The sequence below is a fragment of the Phaethon aethereus genome (genome assembly GCF_964289735.1).
Source record: "Phaethon aethereus genome assembly, chromosome: 2".
In the NCBI taxonomy this organism is placed as follows: Eukaryota; Metazoa; Chordata; class Aves; order Phaethontiformes; family Phaethontidae; genus Phaethon; species Phaethon aethereus.
The window spans coordinates 141,360,824-141,388,334 of NC_138582.1; the positions used below are offsets into that span (position 1 = coordinate 141,360,824).

Consider the following 27,511-nt stretch of genomic DNA (forward strand, 5'->3'; position numbering starts at 1 on the left):
TGTTCATTTTTAGCCATTTCCATATGTGCTTTCATCAGTTTAAATACCTGTTGTGAGAACAATGGTTTTGGCTGTTAACTGGGCACAAGTAAAATAAATTTGCAACCATAGAGTAAGCTCAGTTTATCTTCAAGGGTCTGCTTCAGCACATCTGACCAATTCTGAAACATTAGGACTCTCCCACTAGGTAAGTCTGTTAAGGCTAAAGAGGTATTGGGAAAAACTTCAATAAGGTAAGTTGGTAAGGAAAGAGAAAGAAATCTGAGCTATTTAATTACAGAGGAAGTGCTGACCAAGACCAGTTTTAGAAGTCAAGGAACAGTATCTGCTGAAAACACCAAACCATCTGAAGGTGGTACAAGTAATTTGCTTTTTTAAAATTCAGGCTGCTGAAGGTACACTCCTCAATTCCAGAAACTCATGCGTATCCACAACTCCATTAGGTTTTTGAGAGTTACAGAGCTCTTTAGTTGGGGGGAAAAAAAAAACCAGACCCCCAAAACAATGATAAGCAATGTGTCTTCTAGAGACTGTTACAACTTCAATTCTTTTCAGTATTTATCATGTTACAAACATTAATAAATGCTCCCCGAATGGTTACAGATTTCTATTTGCTAATATACACACTGATGAGCCTGTAAAAGAGTTATCTGCAGGACAAAACACCACGGCATCTGAGGTACTACCACTGGAATAGAAAAGCTCTGCTTCGTTCTAATAACTGGCACACTGGAGCGTAACAGTGACATTTAGAGCTGGTCACTGCAGAAACGTGTTGACTGAGGTAGACAAAGACTAACAGTAGTCTTGATTTACAAAATTCTGTTCTTCAAGTGCTACTATGCCGACTTCAAAACAAGAACACATTTTCAAATGATTTCAAAGCCTAGAAGAAATGACATATCCTATACAAAAGATTAAATAAAATATTGGGATCCCACATATGAAATGGTTTCATTCAGTAATAAAAGTGTCATTTTCCTTCATTCTGTACTGTCTTTGTGAATACAAGCTCCTGAGAACCCATGAAAAAAAATCAGTCAATACACTTAGTACGCTACATGAAACCCATCTTTCTCTTTTAAGAGACTGCATTTACAGACCTTGTCACAACAAGGTCCTTGATTTTATCGAAGCAATTTCAAAATACTTTAATCATTGGCAAAACTCAGTAACCTGACAAGAGAAATTTGGGCCAGGAAGATTTCAGTAACTTGAAAGGAAGGTTATTGACTGATGTAATTCCATTTGGACGCGGCTGAATCCAATTGATCTGCTTTTTGCAATGCATATCTTCCCTCTGCAGCTGTCTCTATCTGATCCAGTGTGCAAGTGCAAGGAGTGACTATCCCCTTCCACTTAAAGCAAAACTCTTCCTTCCTGCTGCTATTATTTTGAATGAGCACACAAGAACATACAATACATTCATGTATTCCCACACAAGTGAATTTTAAGAGAAAAGAGGTGTACCACTAGGAACTTCACAATTAAAGTTAAGTTTAAACAGCATAAATCTCAAAGAAAAAAAATTGTAGTACAAAGCCTTGAGGGAAAATGAGCGGGCCTCTGTCCATGGATCTTGTTCATGTAGGTTGCTGCACTGCTGAAAATCCACCACCTTGTTTATATTTCATCGGAATTAAGGGAATGCTAACACTGATGCGCACCTCAAACTCCGAGTGATTTACATGTATCAGTGTATTCTGTAAAAAAGATATTTTCTCCAAAATTCAGTATAACTTCTTCAACTTGAGACATTTTGTCTCTCATTCACGAAATGATCTTTTTCCGATACTTGGATAACCGAATATTGATGAATAATATAATCATTATATGATAATGAAACTATAGCTGAATCGGGATGTGGCAATAGATGTTGCCAGCAATATGTAGCTGGCAAGTCAACTTTTTCAGTACAAAACAGAATTTCATGAAAGATGTCTCAGTTTAATTAATGAATACTAATAACTGGAATATAAATTCTAAATGTTAGGCCTACCTGCTGCCTGAAAAAAGGTGTTGCTTCAAAAAGAAGCCTTCTGTGGAGATTCAAAAAAGAAATGGAGCTTTCAGTTTTAATATAGAATAGAATTTCCTATTTTTAAAATATTTTAATACATTTAACTGCTTTTCACTCTCCTGTTTAAATGACAAGGATCATCTTCCTTAACACACTGTGATGCAGGCAGGGCATTAGTACAAATAAGCCAAAAGTCAGTAAGATAAAACACAACTAAAATTGACCTGAAACAGTGGAGCTCAGCAGCTTAGTGCACCATCTCCAATGTAATGCCTTTACCACATGCTTAGTTTTTGTCTGTTTGTATGCTGTCTTAGTTTTGAAAGCAAACAGATGGGGAAGTCTTATTAAATGCATATCTATCCTGGCAGCAAAGTTACATATTATGCTCAATTATTTCACTCAACAAGATTGATGTAACATGGAAAAAATGTCAAAGCAACAAAAGGAAAATGGAAAGGCAATATAAGCAAAGAAATTTAAAAACCCCTTTTTATCTACAGAAGTAGAAATCAATTTAAGGACAGAATGTTTTATTTTTGAATTAAGTTAAAGTTCGTCTTTTAAATCAAAACTTTGTACTTCTTAAACAATTGAAATGTCATTTTCAAAATACTTCTGATCCCCTACATAAGTATACAGACAATTTGAAAAGTAAAACTTTGCCTTACAAGAAAGCCATTTGGTATTTCCTCACACAGACCAGGGTTTATTTCCCCCTTGCTTTTGTTTTTATTTCATGAAGGTGGAATGAAGTGAAACAAAAAATTAGGAAAACATTTTCACTGAAGGACTAAGTTGGCCTTAGTCTTAGGCTGTCTGTACACACAAAACATGCTTGACCAACTAAACATGACCAGCTGGCTTAAAGACAGAGCTGTGAGCTTTCCTCTGACAACTTAACTAGCAATGAAAGTGGATGTAAAAATCAACTGCCAGTCCTTCAGTGCCTTCCCAACTTTCTGTATCACAGAAGATAGGAGTGCTGCTGTAATTCAGTTTTTATGTCTAAGCTACATACTTTAAAGTTTTAAGAGTTTTGCAGCATCTATAGCTGCAGGAACACTCAGGCTGCTCTGAAGCAGCGTGCGCCCCAGACATGCACGTAGAACATTTGCAGAGAGAACACACAATGTGACCCTCAGCATCAACCACTCTGCCTGCCTGATCCCGAAGCAAGCTAAAACGGCTTTGGATTCTGTTGATAGTAATAGTCACAGAGTATCTTCCCAGCAAAATTATCTTGCGTGTGTAATTAAGACTTAATCTATCACTAAAATAAGTCAGCAGCATAAACTCAATAAAAAGGTTTATATTTTATATATTACACAAATTCTTTTTAAATACTGTCACTCACTGTACTGTAAGAACAGTATACTCTTTCTTAATTAATATACTAAAATACCATTGGTCTTTCAGATAAAATCTGAAGTATTAGTATTATTATTTTATTTTTTACAGAGAAGCAGATGAAGTAATTTTTGTGGGTTGGCTCTTTATCACTGGGGTGACATGACTTCTGAAAAGAAAATTTAAATTTCACTGCAATGTCTAAGTTTTAACACTCAACAGTCACCACCAGGGTCTAAAGGAGTTGCAAAGCCACTGAACTGCATGGCTTTCATGCTGCTGTTAATGAAAATGCAGGCCTAAGCCACTAAGTTAGCCATCAGTTACTGATGGTTTATTGACACCTGTAAAGCATTTAGAACCACTTCTGTGACTTCAGTATGTTAAAAATCTATGCATGACTATCAGAACACCACAAAACGAGCCAAAGTAGGAATACTGGTTTCCCGCTCAGCTGCTGTATCCAGCACATCTCTCACAGTGAGTGTGAGCCGTCCCGCTGGAGGGAACAGGCTTCATTAACTATATTATTCTGCTCAGTTTAAAACACAGATTCAGGGCTAACAGATGGGTATTTTTTCTTCCTTTTTAAAGCAATTTCTTCTTCAAGACATTAACAGGGTTTTTTCCTCCCTAAACTCCCACTTCTAGAAACCTTAAAACTGTAACAGTTCTACTGTGAGCCATTCAAGTCTCTACTGCATCACATGGAACCTCTTCAGCTGCTGTATATCATAGCCCAGGTAAAAATCTGTGATGCACTTACCGCTATGACTGGAAAATGCAGAATCAGTCAAGATCAGGTTTTATTTATAGTTTAGATTGAGAAGATTAACGGCACTACTGAAACTTTATTGCCTATTGGAACATTGTGTCCAGAGCACAAAGGGAGGTGTAAGTACAGTCTCTTATCACTGTTGCGGTTTTAAAATTACAGAATAATTTACTACTTCACCACAAACGCTACAAAAAGCTGTATCATGACTTTGGAAGAGGAAACCTTGGCTTGTCAAAGGAACTGCTAGGTAGAATCCTGCGGGTGGCTGTCATGAAAAAGGAAAGTTATCAAGTGAGAGAGGGATGACTTTTAAAAGAAAAGTTACTCAGAGCTCAGAGAAACATATCATCCCGTTGTACAGGAGATGAGAAAATCCAGCAGAGAGTCTGTTTGGTTAACCAAGAAGCTTCTTACTGAACTAAGTATGAAAAATCAGTGGTGGTAAAATTCAGAAGGCAAAACCCCAGACGGATTCAACAAGAAACAGAAAGGAGTTCTACAAGAATGTTAGCAGTGACAGGAAGTTCAGAGAAAATACGGTTTGGATTTCAACTGATAACACAGAAGGGGCTGATGTCCTTGATGCCTTTGTGCTCAATGCCTCAGTCAGCGTGGCAAAAACTTGCTCTCAGATTTCCATGCCTACAAGTGTGACCTGGGAAAGAGAAGGACGGCCAACAGCTGGAAACCAACAAGTCAGGGTCTCCTCCATTTGAATATATTCCAATCCATGGAGATTATACAATGGTTCTGAAAGGGATGAGTTCTGAAAGGGATGCTTGTTACCTCTGTCGGGCTCCTATGTAAGATCTAAGAAACATCATGACACCCCAGGCAAGCCTCTGACAACTGAAAAATGCTAAGATAAGCCCATCTTAATGAGTCAAGACATGCCCATTAAAAAAAGGCAGTACGTCAGACCCAGGAAATCACAGGCTGCTCAGCTCACCCCTGCTCCAGGGAAGATCAAGGAGCATGCCCTCTCGGGATCAATTTTCAAACACATGGAGGACAAGAAAGTAACCCAGAGCACTCAGCAAAGATTTAAAAACGGTAGACAAGTTGGTCATGTTAGAAATGACCTTGATGAAATGACTGGCTATGTGAAAGAGGGAAGAGTAGTGGTGGTAACATACCAAAGTCTACTCAGCATAAAGCTTTTCAGTCTCGTACAGCATTTTCCTATCAAATTAAGGACAAGGCTGGATGAATGGGTGGAAAGCCAGCTGAACTAAAAGGGCAGCAGACAACAGCTTGAAATCTAGATGGTGCCCAATCATAGACAAAGTATTACAGGAGGTGATTCTGGGCCTAACAGAGTTCACAAAAAAAAAAAAAAAAAATCATCATAATGAGACAAAATTCACCCTCTGTAACTTTCAGAACGACACTAAGTTTGGAAGGGTGGCTGACACATTGAACACTAAAGCTACAATCCAAAATTTGCTTGAGAAACTTGAGACTACAGCAGCAGATAATCATGAAGTTCATGAAGAAGTAGAATAGAACTTTGCATGGAGGAGGGCTAACTCCATGCATCAGCGCAGACTGAGAAACAACCATCTGAGTGGCTCCCAGCCCTGCTAAAAGGACCTGGGGTTAAAGTGAATGTCAAACTTGGCATGACTGAATGAAAGCAGGACCAGCTAATCAAGGGAGGTTATTGTTCCTCTCTGCTCAGAGCTAATGAACCTGGGCTTAAAATGTCATAGCCCATTTCAGGCCACCCAATTCAAGAGAGATGAGAAAAGAGAGTCCACTTAAGAGCTACCAAGATGGCAGGGGGCCAGCAGCACATAACCTACGTGGCGAGGCTGCGGGAGCTGGTCTTATTTATTCTGGGGAAGAGGACGCTACGGTGCGAGGTGAGGGGATCAAGCTGCAACCCACAACCACCTGAAGGGTAGTTACAAGGACAGCGCAGCCAAACTCTTCTCACTCATGACTGATGACATCACATGGGCTCACAGCCACAACCTGCAGCGTGGGAGGCTCAGAGTGGACAGCAGATGCTTTTTTCATTACAAGGAGTAGTGCAGCGAGCTCAGGGGGTACTCGGGACTCAACTGTATGGGAACAGTCAAGCAATAGCTTCAATCACATTTGACACAGTAAAGGCTCTTTTCTTTGACTGAAAGGTGATGTTATATTCTATTGAAACCTCGATACTATGAACATTTCACTGAGTAAAAGCCAGGAAAAGTAACGTGGGTGAATTTTATAACTGCGAGCATATCTAAAGCATATCTGCATCAAAATAAAACGAACCAGAAAACTAGTGTTATTCATATATATTTACAACTCCACAATAAAAAAACTTTACACATGAAACGGTCTAAGTTCCCGGATGCATTTACAAACAAAATATAAAGTCAGAAAAGTATGGAACATGTAATGCGTTCAGCTGTACAGTACATACACAACCCTGTATTTTAAAATACACAACTTAACAGCGGACCATGTTTTTTTAAAGGCCAGAAAGTTTTTCAAACTGATTGATAGATATAGAAAGACTGGAAAGATATGTTTCAGAATATATTTCCTTAACTTACACGGCAAACATTTCATATATTCCATTACAATTTCATAATTAATTTTCAGTCTTTGTTTTTAAAACTTTCTAAAACAAAAATGACAGGTCTTTAAGTGGAAAAGCACTAAGAACAGAATAAAACTGAAATACACAAAAACAGGAATTACAGTTTTCTTTCAAACTAGTTCTGGAGCATACAATATTTAGTAATAGCTTTTCCAAATGAAGCCAGAAGTTAACCAATATGTATAAACAACAGATACATTTTAATTTATATCATAATCAAGCTATATACAAAAAGCATAATACAGCACTTCTGAAAGTAACTATTTAGAACAACAGTTGTTATAACACAGTTGTTCTATGCCATGGCTGAAAGTATGCACGCAAACAGAATTCAGATATCGTACATAAACCTTAAAAACAATGACAAAAACTAGTGGTATTATATACAAAAATCTGTTAATTAAGTAGTTAGGACAATGCCAGAAGTTTGGTAGAAGTGTATAAGAAGATGCTCTATTTGTGGAACTCTGTGCGAAGTATTATATTAAGTAATTTCCAAGAAAACTAAAAAAATCAGTGTAATACTATGATGTACATTGTATCATGTTTACTTAATATTTTTCTCAAATAATATAAAAAGGGTCCTCAACAAAACTGTTTCACTATGACAAAAATGGAAGTCAAGTAAGAGAGTTTTTGCACATTTTTCACCATGTAAATGTATTCCTGAATATTCCTTTCAGCAGGTACACCAACACCATAGTGTAGACAAAGCACGAAGTGTGGTTTGTTTCAACTGAATCAAAAGATGCAGTAACTTTTTTAAATAATAAAATAATATTTTATTTGTAATATATATTCTCATTATATTACATCTTGGCAGTACAATCTATGTAAAACAAACCTAAAGGAAAACAAACCAGGAGGGTGAACTGATGCCTCAATCCGTGCCATGCTGAGTGAAAGGTGAATCAAATTATTTTCCAATTTCACCAGTTTCCTAAACTTTTGTTACTGCTGTAGTTGGGCACTTTCTGCCCAACAGATCTGTTCCACAGTACAGTTCCCTTAAACACATCAGTAAACTCAGCATTTAGGCCAGGCAGAAATGTAACTGCTCTTAAAAGCAATCAGTAACAGCCTTGAATGCATTTCAAACACTGCACCTATATAAATTTCTGTCTTCAGAACATGAATTTGTGAAGAAAAATCTGAAATAAAAGATGACTGTATGTCATTCTGCATGACTTTGGAACTACAGAGAGTAGATTTGGCCTTTTGCCTTATTAATGGTCATGGTCATTCCGAAATGCCCTTGCACCCCCCCCTATGCCTTATCACTATTTTTCTCCTCTCAAAAAGAAAACAACACAGAATGTAAACGTATTGACCCATTGGAATGAAGGACATACAAAAGGTGAAAAAGATGCATGCAATTTTCTTCAAATCAAATTGCAAAGTGCTTGAATCTGTGACTGTGATTAACTGATTTCTGAAATCTCTCCTTTCCCATATATTTTTGGAGAACAGAGGAAAATGAAAATATTCCAAATGAGGCCCTGACTATTTTATGTGTTTTTGAATTAACTGGAAAAGATAGATGAAAGATACCATGTAACATCAAAGAAAATATATAAAAACTTAAAACATGGAATTTCGGCCCAAAAACTTATTTATGAAGCATTACTAATCAATATATATTTGATTAGTTAAGTCATATATCCGGCATTTTTTCTACATTTAGTGTTTCTAAGTATGCAAACTGCACACCTTGTAACTATAATTACATAAACAAGGCTAATTATGGTTTAGCTTTGTTTCGTTAATGACTGCTGCTCATACTTTTTAAAAAAACCCAAATATTTCCTTGTTCAGTTAGGAGCTTTACTAATATTTTCATTTATCAGGAAAAAAAATTCAGCAGAATCAGTCCTCATTTATTTGTTGCACTTGTATTACAGATTGTTGTATATCATAGTGATATATATGAACATAAACACCTTAGAGGCAACTTTGTCTAGCTTGCGTTCTGTGCCTCTCAGCTTGTAAGCAATTTTGACATTAGTTGTTTTAAACAACAGTTTATCTCCTATGACACCGCACATGCCGATGCCTAAATGTACCACCAGGAAGCTAACTGGAAGGGAAAAAAATCCAACACACCTTAAGGGAGGATTAGGGATTACAAAACTCTTCTACTGACCTATTTTCAGGATTTTCAAAATAGTGTATCTGTATCAAAGAGCACTTTCATGATCATAATAAATACCCTCCGCCACCTATACCAATAAAGGAGCTGAAAATTTGCTAAGATGTCATTTTCCAGTCACCCACTCCCCATCTCAGCTTCACTGACTTGCCTGGACCATAGCAAACCTCTCCTTGCCACACAGGCTTCCTATCCACTACTCCTTCTCCACAGCTCTTTAAACAGTTTCAGTATCTCCCCTCCTCTGACTACCATCCACATGGTTTTCTTCTTCCAGTGTCTTTCTCTAACCAGCCCAACTTCCTTCTTTCAAGTCTCGGACCTTGAAAAGTCTGGATTTTGCTGCCTCTCCACATGAGCTTACCACTGTCTCTCAAGTCTATTTCTGCACATTTATCATCCAAACTCAGGTCTCCAGCCCACCAGCCTCAATCCCACTATGATCTCTATGTGGTCATGAGTGTCAGTCTCTTTGCCCAGACACCCACAACTTAAGGGTTAATCTGTCTGTAACCCAAGGCCCTGTTTCATAAGCACATCTGCATGACTTTTGCTTAGCTTAATGAGGGAAGAAGTCAAGATGCAATTGTACAAAAGCAAATTTTGCGAGGTAAGAAAAAAATTTCATTGCATCTGTTGATTTGAAATGGTATACGGCAGCGACTCGACAAAAACCCAAAACAAAAAGCATGTAAAACCCCTGAGAATACAGTGGAGAATCTGAAGATGGCAATTCAGCAAGATCAAGATGAGCCTGAGTCCAAGGAACAACAAGAGGCTGAAACTTCTTTACCTTACCAATGACTGCCTGACCAGCAGGGATTCATCAGACATCTGCACTGGGCATGAGAATCATAATAAACCTTAGCCCAGCAACATTCTAATCCTTACCATAAGTGAATATATAATTGCTTGTGTATTCTTGAGTTACGTATATCCCACTCGCATCTCTCTGTACGTGAAAAAAAGATAACTGAAGTGACTCGGAAGAGTTACACACCTGTCCACGTTTGCTGCCCCATTTTATTCATCTCATCTAGTGCAGCACTTGTCCACTCTGCATCTGAATCAAACTGACTTCAAATTACCAGCCACTGACACCAGCACTGAGCTCCTTCTTCTCAATCGACATTTCTTTTCTTTGCACATCCTGTGGCAACTTAGTGCTGCAACTGCAGGGATGGGCATGCTCAGCTGGCCCACAGCACGCTTAAAGCACAGATGACAAAAAAAATCTAAAAACTCTGTACCACATCTCTGGTAGTTTCAAGGAAACTATTCCTCTCACAATATTCTTAAAGGTTTCCAATTTTCCAGATTTCGTCAAATTGACATGGATATATTCCTTCTCTATCCTCGGGAAAGAAAGGGAGGTCTTTGCCAAAATTCAATTTACTGATCAAAGACTTCAATTCACTTTTCTTCTGAAAGGCCTATGTGTGTATGTGTTGGGGGGGGACGGGACACCTGGGCAAGACGATACACTTCCCCAAATCTTAGATTAACAGTTTTGCCTGAAAACATTCAGCCTAATTAAAGATACACAAAATGTTTAGGTACCAACTATTATATACGGTAAACTTAATCCACGTTTCCTTTTCCCAGAAGATGCTAAACATATACCGTTATAAATATCCAGCAATCAAATGGGCCAGCACAGGCTAATAATTTTTTTCTTTTTAAGGTGTAGTTTTCTTTCAGAGAAGAATCTGGAGCAAATGACAGCAAACAGGAACACAGGACATGCCCAATACTGCTAGCACTTCTGTTGACCACATATGCACATACACGTGCGCAGAGATAGACTTATCAACTGACTATACAGATATGAGCTGCTACCTACAAGATGATAAAGAGGCCACAGTGGTTTTGGTATAGCTTAGAAATTGATGCCTAACCAGCACAAACTGTTCAGACCAAGTCTTCAAGGAACTAGGATCTGTATCAGAAAAAAACCCTTACCATTAGTACTCTTCTGTCACTCCACAGAAAGCCAGCTCATATATTCCCACTTCGAATGAAGGAGGGGTATCTTAATCTTTAGCATCTGTAAAAACTGAACCCACTACCCCACTTTGTGGGGTACCCCCCTACCCACCAGGCAGGATGCAAAGGGTAACTTACAGGCTGACAATCCTCCCGTCTTCATGTTCTCCATCCCTCAGGAAAGGGACATTCCCCCTCTACGCTAACACCACTAGACCTTCTCTCCTAGCATTTCATAGTTAAGGCAAAACGTGGAGTTTCAGCTATGTTATTTATAATTTTCTGGAGTTTAAAGGAATTGGCAAACAGCCCTTCACAGTTGATTTTTGGGAGGTTCTGTGTGCATGTCTCCGCGCACTGACAGGTTAGATGATACACCTTTTTTAATGCAATTTGACAGGTGCCCACTGAAAGCTATCGTTAGGTGGTCAGGTATCGTTATCGATACTCTAATGCACTGAATTTGGAAATGCATTTGGAAAAGGTGCTTCTCAAAGAAAGCAGAGGAAGGGGTTGGAACTGTAGATGTCTTAGTTCCACAGAGGTGACTGATGGGGAAGGGTGGAGCCCTCAACTAAGTATAAAACTTTCAATGGAAAACTGAAAGCATTAGCCCTGGTAGTTCTCCAGTATGTTGCTCCATGAAGTACCCTTTAAATTACAACTGCAATATGGTCTTCCTAAGACATGGATTTATTAAGCATGAAATAAGCACGAAATACTCTCTCATCCTTAAGCAGTGTTATTGATGGCTCAGTATACTGATCACAGGAAGATGTTTCTTTTATAACAAAGTTTTGCCTTGTATGCACAATAGGAGGGTTTTTTAATTGTTTACCTTTATGTACCATAAATACGCTTTTTCCCCTTCACCCAGCTCTGGTGCAAACACATCTGGAACACCGGAGCACTGTGTCTAATTCTGGGCTCCCCAGTACAAAAACAATAATGGAATTACTGGAGCACGTCCAGCAAAGGGATCACAAAGATGATTAAGGGACTGGCATATCTGTCATAAAAGCAGAGGCTGAGAAGGCTGGGATTGTTTAGTCTGGAGAAGAGAAGGCTCAGTGGGAATCTTCTCAGTGTGCATAAATACCTGATGGGGGGAGAAAACAGATCCAGACTTCTTAGTGGTGCTCAGTGAAAGGACAAGAGGCAACAGGCGCAAAGTGAAATAAAGACAATTCTGTTTAAACATAAGAAGAATCTTTTTTTACTGTGAGGAGGGACAAACAACAGAACAAGCTGCCCAGAGAGGTTGCAGAGACTCCATCCTTGGAGACACTCAAAACCCAACTAGACACTTCCCTGAGTAACATGTTCTATCTGACCTTGTTTCGAGCAATGGGGCTGGGGACTAGGCCAGCTCTGGTCTCCCTAGTTTAGACAAGCCTTTCAGAATTAAAGAAAATTAAAGTCCTGCAGTTTACTTATTGTTCTTTAATGTGAAAAACTAAGATTACCTCTGGAGTTTTAAAAGCCCGCTGGTTTTCTTATCTCTTTTTCACAGCAAGTGTTCTTTAAAGAACCATCAGTAGGTACCAGCAGATGACAGGCTGTTTTTATGTAAATTTAAACAATTTTTACTAACGCTGGTTACAAAGTAACACTATTTTTTTTCTTTTCATCTGCTCTGCATTTTAAGATATTAAACTGCTGCTTTTCCACTTTTTATATTACCAGTACTTGCATCATCTCTCCAAAATGTAGAAAAACTTCAATTAAATGTTACTGGATTGATTCACATCACACAACTGGACTACTGGAACTAGCACTATTGATTTTACTCATGCAAACCTAAAATCTTAACAGAAATTACATTTGCTTTCAAAAAAGGACATTTATAAGTATTTTTTTCAAGTGCTTTTCTTAGCATCCCTCCACAGACTCATACATTTGGCTGTTACAAATAGTCCTCATCAAGCCAGAAAAATCTAAAAGATGTTCTCTCCTCCTGTAATTTATTACAAAATGTCTTCAATACTGAAACAAACAGCTTTGTAAATAAGGTTATCCCTGTCACAATTTCTCATGCTGTTACTGAATCCCATTTGTTATTCTTTCTGAACATCTTCAAAAAGGAACGATTCCTTTTCAGTGCTGATTTTTGTGGTCACACTTTGTACAACCCTCAAATAAGTTCCTATTTCCTCTTCTCAATTTCTGCATCATCAAATGGTAGTGCAAAATATACACCGTCAGGAAGTTATGTCCCCAACAGTTTCTACACTGGACTCCTCCTAGTCTCCATGTGAAATTTCAGATCTTTGTTCACTACTTGGAGGTTTACAGAATTTGAAGTTGATTTCTCCTCTATACGTTAGTGATTTACATTCCTCTATGCCTACTTACCCCTTCTTTTGTCTCATTTTCTTTTCTCAGTTTCCCAGAAGTTCCCTCTTGAGAAGCATTTCCGTATTTTCACCATTTTCTCAAAATACTTTAAAAAATATAATTAATTTAAATTTAAATGTCTCAAAACCAGTTGATGATCTCAAATAAAAATTGCTCTGAACTTGCACAGATTCTTGCCAAGTAAGCCAGCTATGTATTCTGTTGCACCTACTTAATGACTAGTTCAATAAGCATTTGTAAGAAAATACACTTCCCTTCCAGAAAATTCTTCCACAGTCCTCCTCATGTAGTCTGATTTTCAATGCATAAGTTAAAGGACAGACAATTCAGAAATGCATGTAGACACCATTACCTCAAAAATGGTCCTAAAAAGGAAATGACAGTCAAATTCACAATTTCAATGCACTTCATAATTTCATAGAAACAGAGTTTAAAGATTTTTTTTTTTTTTTTTTTTTAATTTCCTTTTACTAGGCATGAACCACAGTCTGTGCTCCCACTTGGCTGTGCTAATCAGCATGCTCTTCGTTAGACGCAAAAATGGAGGCAGCAGTCTCATCCATTCTCTTTTATGTTATATTTGCCTGGATCACTGAGCAGAGATGGGAATAGTTAAATAAGCAGTCCGTATCACAAGGTCCAAAGAGACTTCCATTTTGAGGCCTAGGAAGGCTTAATACAGGCATATTTATAGAACAGAAATTTAACTCCTCTCCTCTATTTCCCTAGATAGCAACATCAGCACCAGGCATAATTTGTCTCTCAGTTTTAGTAACAAGAACACTTTAGAAATCTCTTCAAATTTATGAGATTTTTAAACCCAAGGATAAACCTTTGCTGCAGTTTACGCTGAAGTGTGCACTTTTATTCATACAATATTTTCTTACCAAATTATAATCAAGTTTCTGCTATGCAATTTTGGTGCTACTATTGCTAGGTTTTATTGCTGTATTAAATTGTTAGCAAACAGCTAAAGGCTGACAAAACAATTTCATCACATCTATTTCATTTTTAATAGCCCTTTGTAAGAAACAGCTCTGAAAACGTTGTTTACATATTATGGTCAAATAAATGTCAGCAAATTGTATCATTTAGGTTACTGGCATTAGGATTTTTACAATTATTTTAGCCTTTATTAGAACGTTATTTTTTAGAATTTAGGAAGTTAACTGTAAGTCCACTGCTATTACAGAATTACATTTGTATTTACTTCTATCTACTCAAGCTCAAACTGAGAGATACTTCAACTTTTAAGTATCGTACTGTATTCACCTTTGGCTATCACTATCATTTCAGCTTCCTCTCAAAACCACAAACAACTCATCAAGATTATTTTAGTGCATGTGGGATGCTGAGGCTTTCATAGAGTCCTGAAGGTGAAAACTGCGTGGCATCTGATAGCATAAGACACATCCTACCCTTAAAACCCAACTGTACACATTAGCATTCAGGAAAAGTAGGGAGTTAGTTGTCTGTGTTCACTTTTAGCTACAAATATTTAAATTACATATGTGATTCTGGTTTTAGATTTCAACAGAAAAAACTGGGGCGCTCTGCCCAGAATTTAAGATTATTTTGATTTTGTCAAAGCCAGCATGCCTTCTTGGCCAAGCAGTAAATATGTGACAGCAAACATGTTCCAACACATAAATATTTTCTCTGAAGTAAGTTAATATACAACTGAAACTCTATGTTTATTTCCAGTGACCCCAAACTAAAATATTTTACTCATATTTAGATGCCCACTCAGGGAAACAGCGTGACTTACAATGACAGCAACCATCACCCAACACATTAAAACTGAACAGGAGAAGGATAAAATAAATGAGGTGCCAAGAAACCTTCATAGATTCTTAAGAAAACAAAAGCAAAAGCTGTGTTTTTCAAAGATAAAATTGTATACTATGCTAGAAACAAGCAAGGCTTTTCATCAGGCCTGAAACAGGAAATCGAAAGCTGCCAAAGGATGCATGAATCACACTTTAGACAAGTAATTTTTCTGTCCAAGCATTCTTACATGCATTACTTTAGATGCAGACAAGCTCCTGTACGACATGAATGGGTAGCAGCTGTTTTCTCACTCCATAAAAATTTATCCTTTTCCAAGTGACAAGTGCTGACCTTTCGGTGTACTATGTCTGCTCATGCTTTGCTCCCTTCTACAATCGTTTCTAGTAATATACATCAAAAATGACAAGCAGAAATAAGTGTACTGCGTGTGCTGTGCTGTATAGCTGATGCGTAAGGTCTCTGTGATTGCTAATTAGAAAGGATGGTTTACTGAATTATCATACTTGGTATGCAATTACTGCAAAGCAACGACATAAATTAACCTTACAGATCAAGGTGTTCAATATTGATGCTGGAGATATGTACATTTCCCTTCTCCCAAAAGCAGTAAAAATCAATGTCAGAAACAATGTACATCTAGAATGGCTTTATTTTTATCTTTAAAAGAGGACAAAGATTTCTGTAATAGAATTCAAATGCTTGGCCAACCTTCCTCTACTTTCCTAACCTAACTTTTGTTTCTTTTCAATAAGAAAAGGGAAAGTCAGCAAAACAAAATGTCACCATTAAATCATTTCACAGCATTCTGTGTCAGAAATGTAATGGAAAATGTGCACATCATGGGAAAGGTTACTGTTCTTCCAGAACATCTTTTCACTTGGTTCAGGGCTCATCCCTCTACATAACTGTGCAGGCACTACTGATGGTTGTTCTCCCTGGGCTTAATTTGGCAGTTGAAGGATTGTGGCATTTTCAGGAAACCACAGTGCAGTGATTTTAGTGGTTACCCAGCCGAAAGTGGTGCTATGATTTAGAATAATTACTCTGTTTATGTGCAACGGTGAAAGTCAGTTACTACACCATATTCCAATGTCAGCTTATACTTTACTGCGTATTTCCCTAATATGGCATCACATCAGACCTCAAAGTCAGAATTAGAGGGAATTATTGTTCCTGTTCCTCATCAATAAGTACAGATGCGATACAACAACATTACTAGACTCAGTTTAACGGGGGGGGGGGGGGGGGGGGGGGGGCGCTGCAAATAAAAAAAACAGTTCAGACAGTTAATCAAAGAACTGCAAATTAATTTAAGTTACGCTTGACCTTTGCATTGTTACAGCCAGTGATATGAAAAAGGGAACAGTCCCATATTAGTCTCTGCTAAAAGCTTTTAGATATTCCTCAAGAAGACATATGCATTTTTTCTTGTATATCCTATCCACACCCTTTATTCTCAAAACTAAGTGAAGTTACTGGGCTTTCCTCAAGATGAAGATGGAGGTAGGCTTAATAATTTAGCTGTAACCTTACTCAAAGCAGCATGGCAGTTTAGGATGAGAGGAAATGGCCTCAAGTTGCACCAGGGGAGGTTTAGACTAGATATTAGGAAAAATGTCTTTACTGAGAGGGTGGTCAAGCATTGGAACAGGCTGCCCAGGGAGGTGGTGGAGTCACCATCTCTGGAAGTGTTCAAAAAACGTGTCGATGTGGCACTCTGGGACACGGTTTAGTGGGCATGGTGGTGTTGGGTTGACGGTTGGACTTAATGATCTTAGAGGTCTTTTCCAACATTAATAATTCTATGATTCTATTGCAAAATTCTTAAATTGTGTTTTTCTCATCTCCACAAGACAACAGTATCCAAAGAACGTTTGTTCAAATTACAAGATTTAAAAAAAAAAAAAAAACCACACTTTAAGGCAAAGAACAAGTACTAAAAAAATCCATTCAAGGGTAAATGTTTAGGAAAAAAAAATCTGAAGAAGGAGGTTGTTATAAAGTAATGAAGTGCTACCTGAAAGATCCAGTGATACTGAATAAATATCTTAATATGGAATCTTGTCTTTGGCATTTTAAATGTCTTGAAGCAAATTTTAATTTCATTGAGATACGAATGTACAGGAATTGCACAAAGTATAAGTAATAATAAAAATCTCAACTGTTCTGAAGAAGACGACAGTTTTATTACTTGTAAGGCAAAATAAAATCTGAATCTAGCCTAGGATATGGTACAGATGGCAAATATTTTAGAACAAAAACTAATCAAAATAAAATTTAAAAAACCAAAACATTTAAAAACCACGTAAAAGAAAAGAACAAAATTAATAATAAGGCAGAACAATAAATGAAAAACAACTCTTATCTTACAAATTCCTAAGATTTGTTTACAGAAAAAAAATCAGTTTAGTCTAGATTATTCAATCTGTAATTTCAATGGCCACACCAATAGGGAACTAAAGACAAGTGACAGTAGACAAAATGAAAAATCTAGTTGATGTCAAAATTATGCTGAAATACAGGAACAACAAATAAAACCTGTAACTCTATTCCTTTCCCCCAAAATCTAAGACATGATATAAAAAGACTAATAGAATAGACCATTCTCAAATTATCTATTTTCTCAAATTATCTATTTAGATGTTATTATATGCAAATTATTTCAGCTACCTCAAAACAAAGTTCAATAATAAAACTGAATTTCTCCTCTAACGTAGGCTGCAAAACAGCAGTCTTTACCAAATATATCATGATGCCTCTTCACCATTATGACAAGAGCTTTTTTTCATTTTTTGTTGTTTGTGTTTTTATAAGTACGTTCTCCAGTAAGTAGCTGTGAAATATCTTACGCTATAAAATTATTAAGCTAAAAAGAACAATAGTATCCCATACACACACAGATTATCTACAGCCTCTCAGGTAATAATACCATATGGCAAATTCTTGATTTAGACTCAAATTAGCAACCAATTGCACATAACTTTGCTCCATTGACCTATTAACAAAAACTTGTGCTATGTGCCATTCTAATCACGTGAAGAGTAACTATGGTCAGTGCTGAGAAAAGTGACTCTAAATCTTTAAGCAATCTGTATCTTTAACTGCTTTTCATGTATGGGCTGCTTTGGTAATGTAAAACATACTCTCACACTACTCCAAGATCAAATTTGTTTTGAATAGTGTAGATGAAGTTATGTACCCAAATCTCAGGCCTCTTACTATCAAAATCCCACACAGATTAAGTAACTACACATCAAAAACGTGTTAAAGTATTGGGCAGCAGTAACAAAATTGAGGAGAAAAAAAAATGTGTGTACCAGTAAGAATCACTATTTTATATATTAAGATTTCTTACTCAAATACTCCATAATCTACATTACAATTCTGCCGACATCTACTTCAGAAAACTGACTGCACAGATGCTCACTTGACACTAATTGTGACAAGTCAAAACTGATGCTGCAACACAGCATTTAAATGGTTATTGTCTCCTACTGCGGTCTTCTACCACATTATTTTAATACTTGAACACAAACGTTCTCAAGTTATACATTTCATAAGTATAAATTTCAGTTTCATGGCTTCTGTAGCAATGGCTCAGCTTAACGATGCAAAACAACTGAATTGATAAAGAATTTGACACTTGTTTTCTGAGCACCCTGTACTATGAAATGTTCTCATGTGATAAACTTGCTGCACTGAAAGTGACTGAAGCAGTTTGGCCAGAATGATGAAGTATCTGACAAATTCAAATGCCAACTGAATTGAATTATTTGATGCAAGTTTGATGCTGTAAGAAAAAATTCTTAAGAAAGCCCACAAAACCAAGGAGCTATGGACCTCATCAAGACAGATACTTTTGCAGCCATAACTTATTAATGGTAATCAGTCTGGAAAATAATTTGATATGTCATCAGCCTCCACTCTGACGTCACAGGTAATGTGATTTCATATTCTCTGCACCTTGTTTCATTAAAGTAATTTTAATCTTCTGAAGAGGCACCTCACTCAATGACTTTAGATAAAGAACTCACTACTTACAGTAAAGATAATTATGACATCCTCAGCATTGTATTTTTTTATTTTATAAATTCTTCCAAATACTAGGAGCTATAAAGGAAAAAAAGGTGCAACGGTCTCTGATGCATCTATTTCCTGAGGCAACCAGAAAAATAATATATAAATCCTGAAACACGTAGCTGGTTTTGGGAACAGATGACAACTGCCAAATACAGTTTCAAGCTGTAATTACAAATCCATGATTGTAGCACAGACTTGATCAAGCACTTGTAACTGAAGGAGAGAAGAGGATAACCATATTTTTAAAATTCACTGATCAAAAAAAGGTACATTACTACTTGTTAGCAGAAAACAAAGTAACCTTGTGGAAAGAATTGCTTGAAACTCTTATTTACAAGTGGTTATCTTGTTACATACTTCTAAAGTTTATGACACCGGTAAACAACAAATTTTCGGATCAGCAAACTTTAAATACCAACACTAAGAACTTCAGAATCGTCCTTTGCTGTATCTGCACTTGATCAGAAAGCAGAGGTAGGCAGAGTAACTTTTCATGCATTTCCCAACCCGTCTTTCCCAATTCTGATAATGCAGAATTGAATGGAAACGAGTCTTTTAATCATGTCGTTATCTCCAGAATTTCAGTTTTGAGTCACTCCTACACAGACTACCTCTAAGATAGTTCCTTCAAGATCATACAGTATCAAGAATCAAACCAGAGATGGAATACAAAATCAGCATCCAAAGACCTGAGCTTCTATTCTTTAAGTGGCTTAAATTTCCTTAAGAGTTAACCAGCAAAACAATCGGGGAAAAAAATGGTCTGGGCTTCGATTCAGATTCTGCTGTCTCATTTCAGGAAAATAACAGACAAATGTACTAAAGAAATCCTTTAGGTACTAGGTAAATAGCCTGGTTCCCAATTAACAGAAAACTCGAGAGTCTGCCATGGACTTCTTGCAGTACAATTTCAAATGTTCCAAATGTAACTTTCGGTAGACAGGTAGCCCAAAGGCAAATGTGGCTAGCACTCTACTTCTAGAGAAGCCCTGAATGACAGCAGCATGAGACTTGCTACCAAACCTGTGCCTGACATTAAGGTACTTCGCAAGAGAGCTTCACAATGCCTACAGCTTTTTTGTACGTCTGCCCTAGCACATGTATTTACCAAAAATTAAAATCTGTGGTATTTTACAGTAAAATGCAACGCAGCATAGGAAATTCAGTTTTAAAAGTCCTCTGTGAACAAAAATGTTCATTTGTCATTAGATGTATTATCCTGCTATCTTGCATAAAAAGAAACAGTGTTTAGAAGGCAATAAAATGAGGTAAGTGACAGAAAAAATGATCTAACAGGTAACTTAAAACAACTAAAAAAGTTAATAGGCAGAATTAATCCCTGTAAATTATATAGCAGAAATAAACTACACAGCTGAATGTTAAGGTTCTTTTCATTCAAGTAATTCATTCCAATAAAATAAAACATTTGTAATCCTCTGTAAAACATAAGATTGTTGCAAACTGTGGCTGAATTAACTAACATTTTCCTTGTGATTAATCTCTACATTAGCAACCTTAAACTTCTAAAACTACTGTAAATCACAGGCTTTCAATTACTATGATGGATTGTTAATTTTGTTGCAGTGCATTTAAAGTAATTAATAATTAATGTGCTTGTTCTGGAATCAACTTCAGCTCATGCAGAGCTTCAAAAGTAGCAGCTAATAGATAAGGAAGAAATTCTGAACTTGAAGGCTGGCATGCCCCTCTGCATGGAAATGTAAGAAACAAAAACACAAAGATGAACCTATACAAGGACCACTGCAATTATGGAAATACAGCCAGCAACAGTTTCAGATAGAAAATTCCAGAGGATTCAGAAGAGCCTGTCTAAAACATACTTTCTGACAAAACTGCAATTAAACTAGGTCACTTGGTACAGCTAAGGACTCAATCCTTTATACAGTACAAATCGATAGCCTAAATTTGATACATACATCTGTAGCACCAGAATTGCAGATGTTGCAAACATTTTAAAGATTCTCTGTTATAGTATGACTTGTTGACTCAAAGTTATGACAAATCTTACAGTCCATTTTGCTCAAGAGTTTTTTTTCTTTAGTAAACATGACACTTCGTATGTTTTCTTCTTCCTCCCTTCTCACTCCTCACCTTCCCTTTTCAGGCCTGTCTCGATACACTGGCTGCACGTGCCGAACATTACACTCACTTGATATGTAAGACTTAGTACATTAGGAAAAATAAATACTTCCACAACTGCTTATTTCCTAGTAAACATCTGCATTAAAAATAAACACATACATGCTTAATAATTTGCTTTGCTGTCTTATGCTCTTTGAATACTTTATAATCAGCATTCAAAGCTATGTTTTCAAAAAAATCTATATTCTTTCAAATACATGACCTTAGTCTATTTTACTCCCTCTGTAATGCTGAAGTAATAATTTTCCCTCAGTTGCTGCAAATCAAACGAAATAGAAAATTCTAACTTCATGACAATAAAGCATAAAAATTCAATACACGAAACTATAAAAGAATGTATTACTACATGCTTGCTCTAAATTGTGGGATGAAGAAGTCTAAAGCCTTTTCAGAGACTTCTTTAATCTGGTCAAATATGATTCTGTCCCATATATAAACAATATTGTAGTTTTACTCTGCTTTTCTCAATCTAGTACTGAGATATCAATTTTATCTAATGCACTATATTTCTAAGTATTACACGAGCACATCTTAAAAGTTTAACTGAAGCTACAACATTTTTTTTTTTAATACCGGCAGTTAAGAGCTCAATTATTTTTTGAGAAAAGGCCAAGTCTTTAGAAGTGAAGTAATTCAGAAGTCTTCCCTTGGAAGATTTTAAACTAGATTAGCCCATGGATTCTTCTTAAAAAAAAACCCTGTTCTACATATTAAAATACCCAATTCATCTTTATTTTTTCTTTTACCAAAATGGAATAGATAGTAATAATATGCTAGAAGCACTTTGTGTGTACAATGGTACAATCATGTACTTACTCTAGAGTATGGTGCAAGACGGAAAGCTTTACCTATTACATACAGAAGCACCTGAAATATACTTCCTCATCCATGTTTTTACTAAATATGGTTAAATTCTAAAGGGAGTTATTAGGGAGCTATTTTTAAAAGATTTGCATTAGTGAGTTATGGCCTCACAAAAAATAATCTAAACTATATATAGATATATAAACATCTAAACTATATACAACTTCAAAAGATCCACGAAACGAAACAAAAGAAGAGCAACTTTACATAAATGTTTTCTAAACCAAACAGTACAGGTCACCTCTAAAAGTAAAAATTAAAAGTTTAAAATTATTTTCTGAGTTTAGTAGAAAATGTATCTTTCACATCAAGCTTTAGAAACGCCTGTATTTCAAAATTATGTCTTCAATTTCAAGCAAATATTTTCAATATTTGATTACTCCTTAAGATTGAGCAGTGTATGTTATAGGTACCCTCTGGTTTCACAATACTTTACTTTCAAGTGCACATTATAACTTCTTTCACTGAACTCTTATCTCTTTTTAAAAGTTCTCTGTCCCCATGCCTTAAATCAAACCTCTCTTCATCAAATATAAAACATTAAGAATCCTCTATATTTCACTACTAGTCCAAAATTCAATTACAGTTCATTTGAGTAAAAAGATACTCAAAATCCACACTTTTCTCCAATTACAGATACAGCTTCCTTACTGTCATTTGTAATGTTACAGATCAGGCTTTGCCTCATTTGAGTATATGTTTTCAATTAACTTTTCACTCTTCGACTGATTTGTAAATCTTGACTGTGCCAGTCACTAATCTTGTAAAAGGTAAAAATTGTGGAAGTATTTAGTTCAATAAAACTTACACAGATGTATATAAAAGAATTTATAAAAGAAATTCACTGTAAATTCAAAGAAATAAGAAGTGCATCACAAAAGGATCACAAGACAGATCCTTTTTTTGTGGACAAAGCCACAAAACCTAAATTTTCAGTTCTAGTTCATGCCACTATACTGAAATGGTCTAGCTTTATAATCTCACATCAACAATTAAAAAAAGCACTGTCTTGGCATGTCTATGATATATACAGACAGCAACTATTCGCACATATAAATGTAGGGAACATGTCAATATGTTTCAGACAACAGCTAATAATTAGAGATATTCTAGCTTGAATCACTTTTTTTGGTACAAAACTATGGTCACTAAGGCAAACTTCAGCCAATAATGAACCATTATAATTTATCAGAATGAAAGGTACTTTTTTAGGAAGAATTTTAAATCCTTTGACAGGCAATTATTTCAAAGTTTTAAACCATATGAAGAACAGGTTACGGTAAGACACTGCGCATCTACCAAATAATCCCTCAGCCATCCAATACTACACACAAGCAGCTAAAATGGAGATTTTAAAAAATGAATCTCCATTAGTAGAACAGACATAACTAGTTAAACAATTTAGTATTTTTTTTATTCCAGATTCATTACTAAATACTCTGCTTCATTCTTTGAAATAAGAAGTAATTGCTTATCTTCCTCTAATCCTTACTCAGTTAGCAAACCCAAAGTGAGCATGCCACATAATTTTAGAAAAACCTACAATTTTTAAAAACAGACTGTTCAAGAGTCATGTAACCAGCCCTGTTTGAAATAACACACAGCAGGAAAAGCCAGAAGGCCCTTCAAGATTATCCCTTAAATCTGCAGTTTCAGCAGTTGCATATTGCCATTTAACTTTCACATGCAGAAAAATCTTTTCTATCACATCCCCACAAACCTCTCTTTTCTTAGCAGCAGATGGGTAGGAAAGGGTGAAAATAAAACCCAGTAATTACAAAACATTTGTTGAGTGAAGAGCAAACATGATGACAATGATCACTAGTTTTCTGAGAAAGTTTTGGCTTTAATAATAGTGCCAAACAAAACGGATATTGGAAAAATACCTTTGTCTTTCCTCCTAAACATCTCTTGCTTACAAGAAGCCCTACCAACTTGCATTTAAAATAACACTCTATTTCTACTCCCACAGAGGAGTCCTACATGATGGTACAGGCAGCAGAAAGAAGCACTCCAGGCTGAAGAGCGCTTCTCTTAATTTGTGCCATCAGAGGAAAAAGGATTCTGAAAACTTTCTCTGACATAGCGACGCTCTGTGGATCACATTCCTACACACCTTTGGCTGCATAGCGGAAAGCTTATCTGGTAGCTACCATCTTATTACAGTCCTTGAATTTACTCTCATCAAAAGAAATACAGCTTTAAGTACCAAAAAATAATACTAAAACAAAAATCAAATTTACTAAATACTTTACCGTCATTTAGTAATTATCAAAAATAAGCCTCCACAGCACTTTAGAAGCAGTGGTCACCCAATTTGAATAAAATTGCAGCTATTTATAGAAATTATCTGACAAAAAGCAAATTTTAAATTCATAATATCTTTTAAAAACTAATATAGTAAAAAGGGCAGAAGATTTAAGAAAATACTTTTCAGAGAATTGTGAACAAAGGATTAGAACATATGAATCTCCTTTTCTCCTCCCATGCAGGATTACTATTCTGTTTCCAAGCCTAATTACGAGGACACTTTATGAGAGAATTTGTTGGGTTTTGGCATGTAGTATGCTTACTTTTGGCCCAGCTAAATTACTACTAAAAACTTTTCATGTAGTAAACTGACATTACCACTAATTTTCTACCGTATTTTTTAGTTGCAACTTAAATACAGTTCTTCATGACATTTTCTCATCCCTTATGTCCTCAAATGTGGTATGTAACCATATATCCAAGAAAAAGCCTGAAGAAGAAAATTACTTCACTGCTTTGTCACAGTAAAGCACAGTGTATGTCATTCCCAGGATTCCTTCCCATAACAAAATGGATCTTCCTGTATCTTTTATTTCTTGCCAACGATAGGGCTGAAAAAAGCCTTTATCTTGCTGTGGGCAGTTAAAAACTGCCATCAGTTCTCATCAGTATAACTGCATCAGCGATCGCTGTAACATCCTGCCTGTACTTCACAGTCTGGTAGTGAGCAGGATCTAGGAGTAACTAGCAGTAGTAGCTCACCTATGTATGAGAGACACACACAGTTTCTGATGAGCTCATACAGGCTCTCTGCCTCCGATCTGGAAATAAAAATACAATCTGGCACACAACCCATTAAATTGTATCAAATTCTACAGTAAATCATATGCTGTAATTGATACTAAAATCAGCTATTCTGCGTACAAGACATCTGCACCTGGGACACATCCTCATCCTAAAGCTATGTGTTGCTTGCGTGTATCATTGATTCTGACCTCTCTCATAACTCTGATTCCTTGAAACAAATTAAAAGATGTATTTTGGAATAATCCTTCCAGTTAAAAACAGTTATATCTAAGCTAAAGAGGAAATCATGTCTAAAAAAATCTAGTTGAAGTATAACAGGACCTAAATACAACACTACTTTTTAATCTGAATTTATTATCAGATCATTTTAATGAAAACTCAATAGACTCAATTAAAATCCACTTTCTGGTTGCTAAACTCCATTATTCTTCTTTCAGGTATTGTGAGCAGTTTCTACAGCTTTGCAAAGAGGCCACAATGCCAGCTATAAAGTCAAAATCAGCAGAAGTTGTGGTCAACAGTAGCTATTCAATGGCAGCTATTCTATACTTTAATTAGATTTCTGCACCTACTAAAACACCAGTCACGAGATTTTTTTTTTCACTTCTGTTTCAGATAAGAAACATGATTATCAAACCCTTTCACGATCTGCATTAATGGAGGTAGCAACAATACATTTTTAAAAACATAAATTCCTCATAATTCACATTTCAGCCCATAAAATTGTTCATGATGCTAATTTAATCACTTTTAGGATGCTCCTGTAGCTTTGATATCATTAAGTTGCTGGTTTGTTTACCTTTCTGACCTGCTCTAAAACATTGACAATTCAACCTGACAAGAGAAAATTAATTCTCTTGTGTTAGAAAAACAGATTATCTTGGTTATTTACATCTTAATCCACTGTGTAAAAGTGTTTGTCAGGTCAACAAGTGAACCAAGTCCATATTTCTGATGTAATGTTTCCCCTAAATAAATTTTTGTTTGTTTGTTTGTTTTTTAAAAGCACATTTTCTTCCTTATAATCACAATGACAAAGTGATGAAAATAGAACTTCAATTCCTGATAACGTCAGAGCATCAAACCTACCTGACTAGATTTTCATTGTCTCCAGTCCCTTTGCACGTAGCACATTCAGTCCTTAAGTCCTCTGACTTGGGCTTCTTTTGTAGAACAGATTGTCGTTGTCGTCTTTCTCTGGGAATCCGTTCCTATCATAGCAGAAGGCAAAAGAAAGGAATGGGGGGGAAAGGAGGGAAGGAAAGCAAATATTTTCAATTACAGCACTGAAAGTAACACTTCAGCCCAAAGATTAATTTTTTGTGAAACTGTTAAAAAAAAAAACCAAACAACAAACAAACCAAAAAAACAAACTAAAAAACAAAACACTGTTTTCCAACCTCAGGCTTTTCTTCTTCAGGCACAAAGCTTCGTTTTCGTCCTCTAGTTCTCTAGAAGAAAATATATTTAAAATTCAATATTAGGTAACAGAATGTTTTTGCTAATTATTTAATATTTATAACTACCACAAAAACATAGTACAGGAAATAATTTCAAGCACTAACTACAGAACCACTGCAAGACAGCTACAATAACTGATGTTAGAACAGCAGCTTCAAATTCTGTTTATAAATCTACAAAACTAGCAAAAAAGTAAATATGAATACATTTGTTGACCTGAGCATGTACAGTCTTTTTCTAAAAAAAAGACTGATGCCAGAATTATAAATCTCTTGCAGACTTTCCACAAATTTTCCAATACTAAAACGGATAATTTGAAAATCAATATGAACAGTATATTACAGTAAATTTCTTGAGCATTTAGAAGTGATCTATTTGTAAGTCAAGTGATTGGATTAAAAAAAATCAGAACTAAAAAACTTCATTGAAACAGAAACAGAAAATAATTCTTACGGCTGTTGAGGAAGAAGCAAGAATTAAAGCTTTCAAACGGAAGCTCAGTAAAATGGGTATATGGCAGATGCTCACAAAGCTGTAGCATACACCAACATATGACTGGTACGCAACACATGGAATGGGTAATAAAAAAATTTGAAATTATTTCAGTATTGCAGTTGGCCAAAAAATCTACATACCAACAGTGTGGAAGAAAAGACATGGACTGTAACAGCAAACACCAAAGGTTTACAAACAGCTCTAAGTAACTACATGCAACTCACATAAGTCCAGTTTCAGTCACTATGTTTTTATCTCTGAAATAGCAGCATCATAACCTGCATGTATTAAATAACTGCCACAAGCTGACAATATCACAGTCTCTCCTCCATGTTTAACAAAGAAAGAAAATTACAAGGG

At 36.1% G+C, this 27,511-nt stretch overlaps 1 protein-coding gene across 1 annotated transcript in view; it reads right to left on the minus strand.

Moving 5' to 3' along the window:
• Window positions 1–27,511, minus strand: part of PHF14 (PHD finger protein 14) — a gene marked incomplete at both ends in the record, with an annotated part of 164,244 nt that overhangs the window by 68,209 nt on the left and 68,524 nt on the right. The window contains 2 exon segments of the mRNA XM_081996362.1: window positions 26,285–26,406; window positions 26,596–26,646. Coding sequence (XP_081852488.1) covers window positions 26,285–26,406; window positions 26,596–26,646 — 173 coding nt within the window.